Source organism: Schistocerca americana, chromosome 4, assembly GCF_021461395.2.
Source record: "Schistocerca americana isolate TAMUIC-IGC-003095 chromosome 4, iqSchAmer2.1, whole genome shotgun sequence".
In the NCBI taxonomy this organism is placed as follows: domain Eukaryota; kingdom Metazoa; phylum Arthropoda; class Insecta; order Orthoptera; family Acrididae; genus Schistocerca; species Schistocerca americana.
The window spans coordinates 703,903,898-703,922,026 of NC_060122.1; the positions used below are offsets into that span (position 1 = coordinate 703,903,898).

General features: G+C 46.2%; 1 protein-coding gene across 5 annotated transcripts in view; it reads right to left on the reverse strand.

Annotated features, from left to right (window-relative positions):
- The window catches only part of LOC124613880 (homeobox protein homothorax), a 998,899-nt gene that overhangs the window by 499,210 nt on the left and 481,560 nt on the right, over positions 1 to 18,129 (reverse strand). For 4 of the 5 annotated variants that reach the window (XM_047142617.1, XM_047142614.1, XM_047142616.1 and 1 more), the window contains exon 8: positions 4,945 to 4,953. The exons of the other annotated variant lie outside the window; for it this stretch is intronic. In XM_047142617.1, coding sequence (XP_046998573.1) covers positions 4,945 to 4,953 — 9 coding nt within the window. The remainder of the gene's footprint in view (positions 1 to 4,944; positions 4,954 to 18,129) is intronic. 5 annotated transcript variants of the gene reach the window in all.

The following is an 18,129-nucleotide window of genomic DNA, read 5'->3' on the forward strand; positions in this document are numbered from 1 at the left end:
TGAAAACTAAAAAAGGCAATATCAGTTTCTTCAAAATAAGAGGAGTTGTGAAAATGGTACATATCAAGATTTACAGGACATTTAGCACGACAGTCGTAGGCTTGACGTAAGAAAACACCGTCCACACAATTCCACACTTCTCTGTTACCTCTATAAGCTTATTTTAACACTAAGACATCGCTATTTTGTTCCACTGCAGGTAAATGAAGGGATGATCACTATGAAAAAGAAACGAGCGATTTCTTGTCCTAACCTTAGCTGTGCTGCGTCTGTTATGACATCGTCGTCGATGGGATGCTACACACTGTTTTCCCATTTTCATAAACATGCCTTAAGAACTGTGTGTCGGACGGGGCACTGAACCTTGAACGTTTCCTTTGTCAGGCAATCATGTAACTGAGCTACCCAAACACAACCTTTGACCTAACAAAGTTTCAATACGACTATTTTCCAAGGGCCAGTGTAGTATTCTGCATACACAGAAGGGAGTAAGAATAAGACGGATAATGAAATCTTAAACATGGCTTAACTTCAGTAGCTGAATGTCAGTAAAGGTGAAGATGTCGGAAATATCAGCTAACCAGTTGAAAATGAAGGTTTATTGGAACCCTTGACCTAGGTTTCAAATGGCTCTGAGCACTATGGGACTGAACATCTATGGTCATCAGTCCCCTAGAACTTAGAACTAGTTAAACCTAACTAACCTAAGGACACCACACAACACCTAGTCATCACGAGGCAGAGAAAATCCCTGACCCCGCCGGGAATCGAACCCGGGAACCCGGGCGCGGGAAGCGAGAACGCTACCGCACGACCACGAGCTGCGAACTGACCTAGGTTTCGACAGTTTTAAAACTGTCATCTTCGGAAGACGTAATGGATCTTGTCATATCACATGCTGATTAAGTATATACAATAAAGCCAAACGGCTCTTGTCATATGAGACATCCATCTTAAGAACACAAATAATCACAAGCCACGTGTATTCTTATGATAGATGTCTCACATGACAAGAGCCGTTTGGCCTGCTTGGCATGTGATGTAACGTGGTCCATTACACTTCTGAAGAAGACAATTTTAAAACTGTCGAAACCTAGGTCAAGGACTGTAACTGGGTGATTTTTGCCGCCTCCCCAAGACAGATAATGTTTTAGGCGCAGTCTATGGATTGTTTACAGAGTTAACATTACATTCAGATGTGGTATGGACACTGTTACAAATTTCGTGACATAAAAACATGTGCTTCGGAAAATGATTCGGACAAGAATTTGAGGCTGATAGAGTGTGGGATGATGCTGCCTATTGCCTCATAGGTCAAAGACACTTTGCAAAATCTTTTGCGTGATTTTGGAGAGCATTAAAAAGATTCGCCATTCGTAGAGGTCACGTCTCACGATAAGAATGTCGTTTTCTGATTTTTTATATAGGTGTAATTTGGTTCCCCAAAACCTTTTGGTGAATGGCTGAGGGAAAGACGATTAATAAGCCTGGTGATGGTAGTGTTATTTTCATTAGCGATCCTACGGCTAAGGTACAGCTAATGGTTCCGCAAAAAGGAAGAACGCGGAGAAAATAAAAGTGAAAAATCGTCAGTGACAGCGAGTGTGACGCGAGGTAGCCCTGGCATCGCACGGCCATTTCGCGCTAATCGCCTGCTCCATCGCGACAGAATCACTTGAGAGATTAAACATTCCTCGCTGCTCGGAGCCGTGGCGCGTAACGAAGCGACACGCCGGCGGGCCAAACCCGCCTGGCCAGGGCCCGTGTCCTAGCCTTTAATATTTAGACTGGCGCGCTCGCACGGCCTCAAGATGGCGAGGTGAAATTTTTACGACCCGTAGCGAAGGCAGCACAAACAGCGCACAATGGGTGCGCTCCTACTCGCGATTTTACGCGCTAAGAGGCGTGCCTCTATGGCTGATTCTCTTAAGGTGGAATGCACCGAGGCGCTCGCGCCGGAATGGCTCCCAGCCGGGTAGCCATGCGCGGCCGGCTAACGTGAAATTGAATCACTGCAATTTGCGCTAGCCGTCCCGCGACTCGTCGCACAGCCGCAGACACTGTTTACTACCGTAATTTATGCCCCCTGGGCGTGCAGTACGCACATTGCGTAGAAAACCTTCTTGTATAAAGCCAACATTCAACTATGTAAATGACGTCTCTCTCTCTCTCTCTCTCTCTCTCTCTCTCTCTCTCTCTCTCTCTCTTTCTCTCTCTCCCCAAGGTAGTGGTCGTTCTCGAAACGGTTCTCGACCTGTAGCTTATGGAACACATATTCCATTTCACCTACACTGAATTTCCTCTAAAAGGTAAATGTCTACCAAACAGCTACCAGATCAGTTTTCGGCTATACTGTACGTTTTATTTACAATAACCCTCAAGTTTTTAGTTGTAATATATAGGGTGTAACGGGCATAAGAGCAGATATTCTTGTTAGCAACTGAGGGCGGTGTGCTGAACAACATTAAACCAGTTTTTACGACATTCGCAGAGTTACAACTATAGCTATTACAAATCGTATGTTTTTAAGGGTTAGTAGCATCTACAAGAACATGCGTCAAGAGCAAGCCATTAATGGTTATTTTCCCCTAGGCAGCCTGTCAGGCGTTGAAGTATGGACACGTGGACGGAAAACGATCAGTCTACACCGACAGGCGTAGTCCGTTTAACAGTGGAGTTGCAACCGTGCAAAAAACATTATGTGACGTGTTTGAGGAAAGACTATTACACGCAGAGAAATAAAATAAACGGACACACTGATGTGTGTACATACCAAGGTACCACATACAAAAACATCTGCACTTAAGCCCGTTACCCCCTGTTACGCTATTTCAGACGTTACAGAAAAATGGCGACAGCTGGTGCGTTTGGAGTTAAACTTCCCTCAGTAACAGCCGGACGATTCGTAAAAAGCAAGGTCACACCCACCTCCCTTTCTCATTAACACGAGAACCAGCTCATATACCCTTCAAGGAAAACACTGTCCAGGGGTCTGTGAAAGATGGATCGTTTCAATTGCTATCGAAGAATCTACCAGTAAGTTATTGAAAACAACAATTTATTCAGCAAATTCAATCAGTTGAAGTATTAAACTTCTACAGAGTTACAAATAGTAGGTGATGTACACAGATAAGAGACAAAACAGTAAACAAGTACTCAGTCCATTAAAAAATACGTAAGAATCACGCGAATGGGACAAACTGCAACAGTTAAGCGGAGAAGCATTTCTTCAGTGGTGACTTGAGCGCTGTTGTGATAGCATGTACTGTATGTAGCCAAATAAAAGCAACCAGTTAGAAAGCTGTGGACAAGCTTTGGCAAACTAGCGCCGCTCAGTAATCTGCGATCATCAACAGCTTCTGTCCCGCGATCGCTACCTCGAGTCGACTGCTGGACTGTTCATGACATCTTGAGTGAAAAAACTCTTGTCTAGTGATATTAGCTAACACAAACAGATGTTTGTCCTACTGGCAAGATTAATGGTAATTACAATGGGATTTTTCCCTTTGATGTGGTTCACTTCAACAACAACCCTGGCGTGAATAAATTAAAGCAACAAATTGATTAGATGCCTGGTGAGCAACTGAGTTAATCAACGGTATATTGGTAATTTTTACTTATGGACCGTCTGACAGCAACTGAATAAAACACAATTTTAGTGCCATACGCGTTTCGCCTTTATTTTCTGCAAAGCATCATCAGTGGCAGGTATCGTGGACAATTTCTTACATACTGCGCTCCTGTTGCATTTTTGGTGTTGTTCTTCTTCTTATGAATGCCAATTGACGGTTTTTCCCCACATTCCACAGCTCTATGAACTGAACGCTTGTTTCAATGCCAAATGGCATTCCACAGCACTATGGCATGAAAACAAGCGTTCAGTTCATAGTGCTGTGGAATGTGGGAAAAAGCCGCAAATTGGCATTCATAAGAAGAAGAACAACACCAAAAATGCAACAGGAGCGTAGTATGTAAGAAATTGTCCACGATACCTGCCACTGATGATGCTTTGCAGAAAATAAAGGCGAAACGCGTATGGCACTAAAATTGTGTTTTATTCAGTTGCTGTCAGACGGCACATAAGTAAAAATTATCAATATACCGTAATATTACACGCAACTGAAGAAGACAGGACTACAAAAGTTGAAGATGAGTTAATCAAGTTTATTAATTTATTTATTTGTCAGGCTTTTTGATTACGAAACTATTGTGCTTATAAGAGTTAAATTTGGATCAAATTGTCAACGTAATTAGTTTTAGCTTAACGTTTACAGAGGTCGTTTTTCTTTCATTACCCACTTGAGCACGTTTAATAATGTTAACAACATAGCAGACTACATAGGTGGCATAATAGGGACCAGAAAAAGCAGAATATTGGGAACAGTAGTCAGGAATTTTTGTATAGTTGTAGGAGAAAGTGCCAAGAAGAACATACTGGAAAATCATGGTGGTGAGAAATGAGTGAGGGAGTGGAGGTACGTTTGAGGGTCAGTTACGTAGGTTTTTCGTGAATAATTCGAAAACCACAGCCTTTAGAGAAAACGTATCCCAGTACAAAATTTAACTATAAAGGTCTAATAGTTTTCCCGTAGAGAGTGAGAGAATATGGAGTTCTCGCGCGTGGTTTTTGAAGGCGTTGCGTGTTGCATAAAACGCATCGGTAGGGGCAACTGAGTCATCCTGTACGTCAGATGCTAGCCACAAATATTGGGCTCAATCGAGACTCCTCGAACGTTTAGGCAGTTATCCAGCACAAACATTTTGCTAGCAGTTAAGCATGAACCTCGAGGGAGATCCGCAGGACAGAAGGCGGTGAGGAGCGCAGGGCGGTGCGGAGCGCCTGCAGAGCTGCAGTGGCGGTCGGCGGCGGCCTACCTGGCTGCTACCACCAGCGGGGGCCGAGGGCGCCGCACGCCGCCGCCGCCACGGGCGCCCGCCACTTACCTAGAGCGTCTGCAACAACAAACAACAAACACAGGAATTACCAGCGGCCTCTGCCCGCCTCGCTGCCGACGCTGCTGCACTCCGACCACAGCGACGCTCCCAGTCGGGGTCTGCAGTGGAGAAGGGTCGGGAGGGAGGGAGTGATCCCTAATCCACCGACGAGATAACGACTTATCAGTCGTCGCGCCGCAGCCGTCTGTCCCCGCGGTTCGAAATGAGCACACTAAAATTCGATGACGAATGACAGAGAATTTCTTTTCGGGAACGGTCTCTAAGCCCAAACCGATTTCTCTTGCGGACGAAAGCGATCTCCGAGAGAGTTCTAGTAGCGATCTCCTTACCCAGCTAATGGGGCAAGTTACACAGTAAACGTGTCTCTGCATTGTACGGTATCGAACATACTTCCTAAGTGGTTATGAAGAGTTACTGTTGAGTAATAACTCTATCACTTCTGTTGTCTAAATGGCCGGCCGGTGTGGCCGAGCGGTTCTAGGCGCTTCAGTCGCGCGACCGCTGCGGTCGCAGGTTCGAATCCTGCCTCGGGCATGGATTTGTGTGCTGTCCTTAGGTTAGTTAGGTTTAAGTAGTTCTAAGTTGTAGGGGACTGATGACCTCAGCTGTTAAGTCCAATAGTGCTCTGAGCCTTTTTTTCTCTCTCTCTCTCTCTCTCTCTCTCTCTCTCTCTCTCTAAATGAAGCCGTCTGCACCACTACAGACGGTAATGCAGACAACCCCGGCCCAATCCGCGAACAGGAAACGCAACGACCTTCTCCTTACGCCCCTACAGCAGTACAACGTTAAACGGCGTACCTAATTCGCAGCGGGTATAGCCTGGTATGACTTCACTGTGATGTACGCTTGAATGTATCGATGAATAAATGTTAATTTCGACACACAAGTCGTTATGTCAGGCCCGACATTTTAGTGCTAAAAATGGGTGCCTGGAAACCGAGAGGTCGCGGGGTCGGATACCGGTCAGACCACTGAAATTTTCAGTGTGCTTTTAATCTACACTTCACCTCTCAACGGTGTGATGAGTAGCCAAGAACGATATGTGGTTCGGATACCACGTTAAACTTAAGGTACTCTTTCGCCAGTTATCTAACTGGGGTAGATTCAGGACACGCAAGCTGCCGAAGCGGTGTCCAGTTGAAAGAATTCCATCCGGCCACTGAGCCACACAAAATTATTACCACATTTCAAATATACCTCACCTCAAATGTACAACTAGTATTATTATTATTATTATTATTATTATTATTATTATTATTCAGAATGAGATTTTCACTATGCAGCGGAGTGTGCGCTGATATGAAACTTTCCTGGCAGATTAAAACTGTGTGCCGGACCAAGACTCGAACTCGGGGCCTTTGCATTTCGCGGCAAGTGATCTACCAACTGGGGTACCCAAGCACGACTCACACCCCGTCCTCACAGCTTTACTTCCGCGCCCGCATCTCGTGGTCGTGCGGTAGCGTTCTCGCTTCCCACGCCCGGGTTCCCGGGTTCGATTCCCGGCGGGGTCAGGGATTTTCTCTGCCTCGTGATGGCTGGGTGTTGTGTGCTGTCCTTAGGTTAGTTAGGTTTAATTAGTTCTGAGTTCTAGGGGCCTGATGACCGTAGATGTTAAGTCCCATAGTGCTCAGAGCCTTTACTTCCGCCAGGTCTCGAGTTCGAGTCTCGGTCCGGCACACAGTTTTAATCTGCCAGGAGAGTTTTATTATTATTATTATTATTATTATTATTATTGCTATTACTGATTCTTTCTGAAGAAGCATGATTCGTTGCAGTGATACAAGTGTTTAATGGAAGATTAGAAAATGAAGTAAGATGGGTAAGACTCAAATTCAGTATGGGTTGTCTTAGCCAATTGCGTGAAGGTCACTGGTCGCAAGCTGGATGGTATTCAACAGGCTGACAAAACATTAAACCTAGATTCGTCGAAAACGCTCGAGAACCGCATCACACTAGAGCAGTATTTGTTCATCTAAGCATGTATCGAAATCACGCGAAATGGCATGGAAGTTCCTCGCAGCGGCACCCTTTTATAAAATCTTCTCGGTGTTCAGTCCGCGTCACACCGAAGTTAAAACTCGACCTTCTGAAGATTAACACAATCTCTTTTCTCAGAAAATGGCTGTTTGTCAGGAGTGTAGTTTGATTCCTTTATGGCGCGTACTAACTTGTCGTTGTTCGGATGGTATTGCTAGGAATTCTAGCTCCTTTTCGCGGCGAGATGACCTAGAAGGAGAGATTTGCATGTACAAATGTAGGAAACCGGTAACGTGTCGGTGTGAGGAGGGGGAACATACCACCAGATTTTCGATTTCCTACATCTGCGCATGTGAATTACGTCCTGTAGGTGACGTCAGTGCTGACAGAAGTAAGAATTCCAAGCTAGGTCACCGGAACAACGACGAGCTCGCAACGGGAACCCGTCTCCTGATGAAGGAGGTTGTGCTAATCTGCGAAAGCTCGAGTTTAAACTTCAATATGAAGGAGTGTTAACACAGACAAGATTTTAAGCAATTGTGCGAGGGATGAACAACATCGGTGACCTGTTGGGCATATGATTTCTTTGGCAGATGAATTGCTTCAAATGCAACAATTTTTTTTCGAAATATGGTGAGATCATTTGTTCAGCGTTGGCGAAAATTAATTCCTCCAATAAATCTGTAACCACTCTGTAAGTGTATGGAACTCGTTCGTTTAGTGTGCGAGATAAATGTTATTACCTCGCCGTCCGCTGCGATCATCACGTTTTCTTTTGCTACGAGTGCCGTCGGTGCGAGGCTGACAACCCTAAAAGTGTTGCTTCTCGTCTTAACGAGCGGTGGCGCCAAGGAAGGGAGAGCAGGACCAGCCGGCGAGCGGAGTACGAGCCAACCTGTTGCCATTGCGACACCGGCCGCGGAATCCGAAGACGACCCGACCGTCTGGCGACCGCGCTAGAGCTGAGAGCAGAGCGGAGTGAGACAAAAATCTGGCGTCAGGCCGGCACTAAGGCTGGCGAGTTATCGCGCCATTACGTTTAATTGGCCCGGCCAGCCGAGGAACCCGCTCTCGGGTCAGCTGGAGTTTCTCTCTCTCTCTCTCTCTCTCTCTCTCTCTCTCTCTCTCTCTCTCTCTCTTTCACGCCAGACGGAGCAGAGAGAACTTCCTTATTAGAGCTGATTTGCATGCGCGTGCAATTTTGTTTCCTCGCCACTGGCCGTAGTCGAGCCGCGCGCTTTTATATGTGTGTTTTACGCGCATAGCGGGCCGAGCGGTGGCGTTAAATTCTCCCGTAGGAGCTGCGAGCCTGCTTCCTGGTGGGGCCCGGCTAATGCTGGCCGCAGATGCGCGCGCGATAACAGCTCCTGCTTTCTGCCTACTGCCTGCCGCCTGAGTGGCATCCGTCGCTGCCGAGTGCGACTGATTCATCCCGTCTTGACCCCCGCCTGATCCCGGAACTCTGACTGCTGGAAATCTTGGCAGCGTCGAATATTCAGGGACACAGCGTGTGTGCTGTATTCACAGACAGTCACAAATGAGGGCTGGCGCCAGAGCCAAGTAAACAAGTCCCGTGAAACGTGTTCGACTGCCGTTTTGCGTAAAGAAATCGCCGTAGTTGGAGATGCAAAAGCTCTGAGCAAGACACGTCACGCAATTTTGCTTATTAGTTTCTTTTTTCCGTCCGTCTCTCTGCAAATTTACGGAACCACCCCCAACTCTGGGAATTTGGCTCAGAAATGACTACAGACTAGCTAATCACCAGTCGTGAAGGAGGCTGGTATCTTAAGCGGAAAAGTATTCCAGTCTCTCTCTCTCAATCTCTCTCTCTGTCTTCCCGTATCTAATAAGATAATTAACCAGTGGTTAAGGCAGTAGACGCGTATACGGTTGAAACAGGGTTCACACCCGCGAAAATCCCTTCTGGGCTTTATTATCCTCGGTTTTCTCGGATACTTGCAGACCATTTTCTATCCTTCACCCTCCATCCGAATTAGTGTTATGTCTATAATGATACATCTGTAATGACGAGAGAAATCATGACTTTTTCAAATCTTTATGAGCTTTGAGGCAACAGCCAACGCCCTTGCCGCAATGACAACGCCGGTTCCCGTCGGATCAACGAAGTTAAGCGCTGTCGGGCTTGGCTAGGACTTGAATGGGTTACAGTGCAGATATATCAAGCGCTGTTGGCAATCGGGATGCACTCAGCCCTTGTGAGGCCAACTGAGGAGGTACCTAATTGAGGAAGTAGCGGCTCCGGTCACGAAACGGACAACAGCCAGAAGAGCAGTGTGCTGACCATATGCCCCTCCATATCCTCATCCGTTAATGCCTATCGGATGAGGATGACACCGTTGGGCCTTTAGGAGCTTGTTCGGACGGAATCACATAATTTATCTCCCCTCCTCTCTTTCTGCCCAAATGTACATGTTTAGCGGGAGAAAGCGAGACGAGCAGCCCAGCATCCACTCACGACGAACCAAAATGTAGACGAATACAAAATTTCCTTTTGGTACTTCACAACTATACGAGGAAAATAATCTATCTCATCTGTTTATAAGAGGCGATCGAAAAATTTCCGTTCGAACACCGCACAGTCCAGAACCGGTTGCCAGTCAGGCAAAATCGCCGTGAGGACTGAGGAAATCATCCCATCGACGAATCAGGCTGACGATACTCGTTGGATAAAACACTGTCCCGCTGCGTGGAAAGTCCGTAAATGCCTGCTGCACATCCTCACCCGACATAAACTGTCGACCTCTCAGGGCCTTTTTCAAGGGACCGCAGGTGTGATAATCGCATTGGGAGAGATCAGGTCTATAAGACGGGCGACTTGAGTTGGCGTTAATTCTGCGTTACGACTTTCGCAATATGGGAACGTTTGCATCATGAAGCAGCAGCACCCCTAGGCGCACCATTCCACGACGGCGGTTTTCGCCAGACGTGCTGCCCAATATACGTTCTTCATTCTCCGATGGATGTCCACCGGTGTTTGTCCTTCGTCAGCTAAGAAAATAATATCAACACGTCGCTCCCGTTTGGACGCAACTAGTGATAATGTCGCCATAGTCCACCTTTCAGTTTTTACCGTACACGGGTTGGAAGGACACGAAAGGCACACTACTCTCATGCCTACATGTCAGTGCTTATATACCCCCATCGGAAACGCGCTACATAGCATATACGCAGCAGCGACGCTCTCCAACGGAAACTTTTTGATCGCCTTCTTATATTATTTTAGTAACACTGAACCAAAAAGATACTAAAATATTTTTCACCACACAAAAATTTAGGATGCACTATTACGGGAAGAAGGAGAGCATCCTAATTAAAACAGCAACAAATTAGCGGCAAAAGTAGACATAAAAGAAAAGAACTCACTTGTTTATCTTGTATAAAAGGTATTCAGGCAAGAAAATAAGGATATGCCGAAGATTTCGGTTGCCTTGGCATAAAGCTATCCCGAGTGTGCGAAAGTTGGTAATGTTCGGTAAATGTAATCGATAGTTTGTGTCCAGCGTCCTGCTATCCTCATGGATATATGCGAATGCGCCAAGGCTACTTGTCCCAATGTAAATGTGGAGTCGGTGCGCAGAAGCAATTTGCCGCAAAACTATGGACAAGCCACTCAAGTAGCCATTCATACTAGCACTGCAAAACTCCGATGTACCGAATGTGCTCCTTTTCAACATTCCTGATGCAAACTGTACTATCTGCTACAAGACTCTGTCTAGCTTATTACAGTTCTTTTACCCACTGTACTGCCATTAGCGAGTATCTTCGAAACGCACCGTTCTCTCGGTCATGATATGTATGGAAATGAGTGAGATACGCTAGCCTCCCAGCTGTTCTGACATTTTCTAAAAACACGCCCGTTAGACAGCAACAGCTGGCAGTCGCTCAAAGCCGCTTTCCGAGGACATTCGTTACGCTTCTTACGTACTACACGCAGCTTTATTTCTTCGTCGTTTGTTTCCAACAAGGCCCTGTTTTCGGATGAATTATCATTTGAAAATGATACTAAAGTGGCCAAACGTGTAACGCAACAAACCGATAACTGGAATGCTTTTTTGTCAGAATTAAAATTATGATCCCCACAAGCGTCCGTATCGCTAATGGGAAAGTTGATGATTACTAAACAGTATGCGTACGTAACCGAACACAAACTTTGTTGGGATTGGATGTCGAAAAAAAAAAATCCAGATTTAAGAAAGACCTTAAACCGGATGCATAGCCGGGAAATTCAACCGCTCTCCGTGTAAATACGAGGCCACTATCTTAACCACTGCGTAATCTCGCTTATTCTTGCTGCTTTCTATGAAACTAAAAGTGAATGAATCTCAATGGATTAAAAACTGTCATATAATCCAGTGGTCGAATTTATATGCACGCAAGGAGATAAGGCCATAATGATTTAATCAGATCCTAATGGTTGGTTTCAGAATAGGCTTGCTAGTTTGTAGCGAGAGTTATCATTTAGTAATGACCAAGAAATTCTTTATGGATAATCAGGTTTGTGTTGATACCACGGCAAGCACTGTAGAGTTCAGAACGACTGCTGAGATATGTTGAATGATTTAAGCTCTACGTTGATCTGTAAGAGCAGAGGTCTCTGTCAGAGATCCACCCAGTGATGGTAAGTAGTCATTAATTCGCAGTCAGATACAATGAGAAACATGAGGTCAGAACATCATCTACGGAGGGCATTCAATAAATAATGTAAAACATGTTTTTCATGGTCAATACTCAGCGAAAAAAATGAGGAACTTCTTGTGAGACATCGTGGAATATTCTTCATTCAGTTACAATAGGTGGTGGCGCGATATTTAGCCTTGAAATTGGCGTCTGAAACGCAGGTGCGTTCCAAGCAGGAAGTTGTTACTGAATGTCTTTTGGCGGAAAACCAGAACATCGCAGATATTCATAGGCCCTTGCAAAATGTCTACGGAGACCTCTCGTGAACGAATCCACAGTCAGTCCTCGGGAGAGGCGTCTGTCACCATCGCAACAAGGTCACACAAACCTATCGGGAATGCCGCGTGCCGGCCGGCCGCACGCAGCTGTGACTCCCTCTATGTTTGAACGTGCGGACACACTCGTTCGAGGCGACCAACGGATCACAATCAAATATTTCGCTGCTCAACTGGACTTCTCAGTCGGTAGTGCTGCAACAGACGTCCACCAGCTGGGATACCCCAACGGGGTGCCCGGATCTCACCCCTTCCAACTTCCACGTGTTTGGCCCTATGAAGCATTTACTCAGCGGAAAGCAGTATGCATAATGCTCCGACGTCGACCAGTAAAGTGGTAACACGGACCATATAGGCCCTCTCAGTTGATGTGGCATAAGACCGTCGTAATGAACGGAGATTATGTTGAAAAATAGAGTTTTGTATCCAAAAGAGTATGGTGCATTGGAATCTTGAATAAAACCATCCTGCTTCCAGAGAAAAATGTATTACATTACTTACTGAACGCCTCCCGTACATGTATAGTCCGGTACCCGGTTTATAATGCACGGCGGAGGGTACTTATTACCGACTGCGTGACCTTTCGTATTCAGTTCGGGAAAAGACATGGGAAAATTAAGCCTAAACGCATTCTGTAAAATATCTCGTTCCTTGTTATTCTTCTAAAGTGAAATTACTTATGGATTCGACGGTCATCTCTCCAAATTCAAGTTAGGTAGAATTTTGTTTAGTTTGTGCTATGAAAAATGCGGGCGCCAGTGTTCCCAGCCACTACATTGTGACCAAGCACGTGGGACAAACGTAAAGGGCGACCAATGCTGGAAACAACGCTCGTTGGCGCTGCGCAGTCGTTGTCCGCTTGTGAAGGGAGTACCCCGGGGAGCCCGCTTCTTGCTCATTACACAGCGCATTGTCACGGTTCTCCAGTCAAGAGAGTGTGTCTTCACTGCGTCTCTCGTGCTCTGAAAGGAGCGATTCGTACCCCAGCGCCGCCCCGCTGTCCGTCGTTGTGTTGAGGCGGCTCGGTCCGGTGGCGAAGAGCGTTTCACGGGGAATAAAGGTACATATTATGCGTGGGACCGAGCCGCGAAATTGGAATGCGAGGCGCAGCGAGCGGCCGCGCGTCATTTAAAGCAGGGCTGTCCACAGGCGGGTGTTGGCGCCACAGGCGGACACGCGTCCGAGCGACGGCGGGCATCGCCACCCGCTCCACGTGCCGCGACGTGAGGAACAGCCGTAAAATAAACGCCTACGTGCCCAGCCGGCCGGCCGTGGCATATTCGAGGGTCGCTTCCTGTCACAGCCAATGATGCTCTGGCGGAAGACTGATTGGATCGCCGACACAAACGTCCCGAGAATAAACACTGGAGCTGCAGCGATGCTCCGCGATTACCTGCATAGGGACACAGGTGACGAATCTCCTGTCTGAGAACAACAACTCTCTGGGATCTTTGGAACAGAGCTCTAGCTAATCGACTATTTACTCGAGGATTAACACTTTTTTTTATTCGTGAAGACTTGCCCATATACTGGTAGTTTCCAGACATTATCACTCGTTACGCTTTAAATATAAATTCCCTCCTGAAGATGGGCATATACGAGGGCCGTTTAATATGTAATGCCCCACCTTTTCTTCCTCAAAACATATTTATTATTAAGAGTCAGAATTTGATGACACTATACAGCAACATATCCATGTGCTATTTTTCTTCGTATTCTCCATCATGTTCTATGGTCGTACGCCAACGTTGTGGAAAAGCATGTATTCCCTGCTGGTAAAAGCACTTGTCCTGTAGGCGTAGCCGTGTTTTCACTGCATGACTGACACTCTCGTAATCTTCAAAGTGTGTTTCTCGTAGAGAATCTTTAAGCGGCCCAAAGAGATGGAGATACGAGGGACTGTAGGGTGGACGAGGCAAATATGTCCAACCTAATTTGATGTGTTCCCGGGTTCTCAGACTTGTGTGTGAGAGTGCATCATCGTGTTGGAGCAACATCTCTGCTGGATTCCTGCGAGTTCGAACACGTCGGAAACGTTTCTTGACTTTATTCAGAGTCTTCACGTATGCCTCTGAATTGATGGTTGACCCTCTTGTCATTACATCCACGAGAATGACGCCATCACAATCCCAGACGACTATCGCCATGACATCTCCGGCAGAGGGAGTTGTCTTGAATTTCTTCTTTTGTGGTGAGTGGGGATGATGCCAATCCATGGCTTGCCTTTTTGTTTCTGGCGCAAACTGGTGCACGCAGCTTTCATCCCCCGCAAGGATCCGTGACAGAAAGGCCTCTCCGTCGGTCTCAAACAATTCAGATGAAATGGCCTTTCTTTGAATCTTGTGGTCCGCTGTGAGCATTCGTGGAACCAATCGTGAGCACTTTTTTGAGTATCCCAGAGTCTCGATCACTGCAGACGCACTTCCAATGCTGAACGACAACTGTAGAGCCAATTGTCGAGTTGTGATACGCCGGTCGGCACGAATAATGGCATCCGCACGATTCAGCATGTCTGGAGTAGTGGCTGTGACAGGACATCCAAAGCGTGGCTGATCATGAAGCTCTGTTTCTGCGTTTGCTGAGGCTGTAGCTTTCTTTACTTATCGCCCAACTGTACTCCTATCAACTGCAGCATCGCTATACACTGCACACTAACGTTTATGGATGTTCACCACAGCTTCTTTTTCTCCGCACGAGAATTCAATAGCAGCACGCTGCGTGTACTGTGAGTCGAATGTAGACGCCATTTTGACGCTTTACTACGGCTCTGAAACCTTCCAGAACGATTCTAAACTTCACCGGCGCAAAGAACAAACATCAAATATGAAGCACCAACAAGGACGTTTGTCTATGTATGGTAAAGGATTTTTTAAAAAAAGATGTGGGGCATTACATATTGAATGACACTCGTACATCCCGACATATCTACCGTATAAACAAACATAATTGGGAACCGTAGCATTTACTTATTACTTTCAGAGGTTTCAGAACGATTTTCGCTTATAACTTCGACTCTTTCGATTCCGGACCAGGGAACCTTACCTCAAACTAATACAGTTATCCTCGTAACATCATCACGGACACACTCTGTATATACAGGCACATACAGACGCCGGTGCCCGTATCTCCAACGCTCTGTAACGACGTATCCGAACACGGGTTCCTATCCTCATTTTCTTCCTCAAGACACTTTCCACACCCCCTCGAAGCTTCTCGGTGTAACTTTGAAACACCCTGTGTATCATAAATACCGTCGTATGAACAAAGTGCAATGTTTACGGTAAAAAGACACAAAATGCCGAGAACCAGTGGCTAACCACATTGGACTCCCATTCGAAAGGATTGGGTTAACTTTATTCAGCCATTTTCATTTACCTTTTTCCCTTCTTCAAACCGCTACAGGCGAATGAAGGGACAGTTTCTGAAATACCCCATGGCCGTTCCTTCGCTCCTACAAATGAACTAGTGTTCCATCACTAGTGTCTTCAACGTAGACGAAACACTACCTTTCATACTACATATGGAGAAGAAAAAGACCATCAAAATCATTTCCTTTTCGGTCATTTCCGAAAGAACAGACACCACGCAAACATATAAGCCAACATTCTGACTTTAACAAAAGGTTCCCTTAACGTGATCTGTAACCTCTAGACATTTGCTATAAAGGCTTTGAAACACCCTGTATGTCGATATAGACCACGCGGACAGCACCAGCGGAGATTTTTTCTCGATTTTGCACGATAGTAACGAATGTAACCTTTCACGAATTCCAGGGGTGTGGTGAAACCACTACGGGGACTAGCTGTGTATGGGGACTCGTGAACGATTTGGAACTCTTTTTCTGATCCGATCGGGTGGAGCGCGACGGGCCGTTGTGAGTGCGGGCGCCCCAGCGCGGCAGGTGTTTTTGTGCGTGCTGTGCCGAGCCGAGCCGCGGCCATATGGCGTTTTCAGGTAAAACAATTTGGGGGCGGGCGGGTGAACCCTTTGGTGGCGCGTCATTACGGGCCGGGACTGCCCCCGGATAATGGCTGCCGCCGCCGCCACCGCCGCCGCCACCACCACCTCCCGCGCTCTAATTAAAAACGCACGTCCGCTGGCTCCCGGAAAACTGCAGCCGCATCGTCAGGTGCTACGGAATTCCTGGAAGCGTCGTTTGCAGCATCGTGATGTGAGAAAAATGGAAAAAGCAGCATCTGACAAGTGTTCTCGTGTCCCCAACGTGTTAAAGCAATATGCTCCTCTTTGCGCCGTGACTGACACGAAAGACATGAAGGAGCAAGACCATGTACGAGGAGCGCTTCAGCAACGGATGGGCTCCTCCGTATGTTTTACGTCATTGCCTTTTTATTGTTTCAGTTTCACTGCACTAAACAGGGCGAAATTAAAAAAGGGAAATTAAAAAAGTGGGTCAGAATGGCTTCAAGAATCGACCGTGATTTGTCGAAGGCACTCTGCAGTGTTTACCGGAATCAAACAGAAACTACCCATCATTAATACACCGGATACGATTACAACTATACTATAAACGCAACAGAAAACTGAAAACATTAGTGTTTCGTCTTCTGGAATTTACCATAAGGCTATAAACGAAAATTTCGCACAAAATGAAATATGGGTGTCACCAGCACAACGAGCATAATCATCTTAGTCATTGCAGAGACGTTCGTGTCTCCCGGCAGATATATACCGTGCGGTTATAATTAAAGTGCAGCTACTCACAGAGGACCAACGTGGGCTGTACTAATCGTATGGCAGCGGAACTTTTTAGATATTCCAAAGCGTTAATCAGGAACAGATTTACGATCGAGAAAAATAGTTCCGATTTTGGCCACCAGGTTCAAATCTGGCGCTTTGAATGCAAGAAAAACGTATAGAAGTATTTCCATATGAAATGGACTAGGAACGGGATGTGGGCAGAAAGGGTCAAATATGTGAATGGTTTTATCATTAATCGCCACTTACACAAGAGATGCTGTACGGTGTCAGATATGTATCTGGTGGCCAAAATTGGAAATAACTTGCGCATTTCGTATCATCCAGTTAAAACATGGTCAGTGGTACGTTTCTACCATCTGTTTATTGCTTACGAAGGGGTGGTGAAATTTGAATGTACGTTTCACAAGAATTTTTCCTTTGTCACTGGCGATAAAACAAAAAACAAATGAAAATGGGAGACCAAGGAATGTTGTTAACTCTGAGGCATGTGTAGGGAATCGAAAGGTGTTCAACGGGGAAAAAGTATGGAGATGATGATACAGGTGAAACACTGATAGTAGTCGAATACGGAAGGCGAGATGGATTGTGGAACGTTCGAGGACTTAAGGAAAGTTTAACCTCTATATTGATGACTTTTCAGCTACAGAAAACACGATCGTAGGCATCTACGCCGATGACACTACAATCCTAGCGCGAGACTGGAAGCCATCAAACATCAGTTCACGATTACAGACAGCACTCAGAACTGGCGAGCCTTGTTGGTACGGTAGTGTGTTACGGCAAAGTCGAGAAGTGCGAATCAGCTCTTTTAACTCGCAAACCGAATCAACTGGGCAAATACCAACACTGCAGACAAATAACATTACATGCCAAATACGTTTCTGTGCGAAGTTAGGTACCACTATATCTGGCTGGATCGGAAACCAATATGGAGCGACCGCACAGAATATGTAAGCAACAGAGCATACGTGAGGCTCAAACAATTTACGCAGTGCTCAACAGGCGAAATACACTGAACAGGAGGGTGTCGAGATGCACGCACATGACACTGATCAGACCTCGGATGATGTTCACTCCTCCAGTTTGGGGATACGCAGCTCCAACATGCCTGCGATGCCTGTAGGTCGTACAGAACAATGTGCTGCGCATCATAACCGATGATCCATAATACACAAGCACTGCAGACTTTCACAGAGAATACCGCCTTAACACACTTACGGGGGGAGGGGGGGGGGGTTCAAAAAACTCGCCCTACGACTGCTTAGGAACTCGAGACACACTAACAATCCCTTCATACTAAGCCCGGGAAATATGACAAGCATAGATGGAAACATAATCCCCCCCAAAAATACTATTTGCTATCGACAATTAACCATCTAAGGCTAGTACAAGCACACAGATAAAACAAATGCTGATGAGCTCCTGTATTACAACTGGCAACGCGAGCTGAATGTATCCATCCCCGGTCGGGGCAACCCAGATAAAACACAGATAAAACACA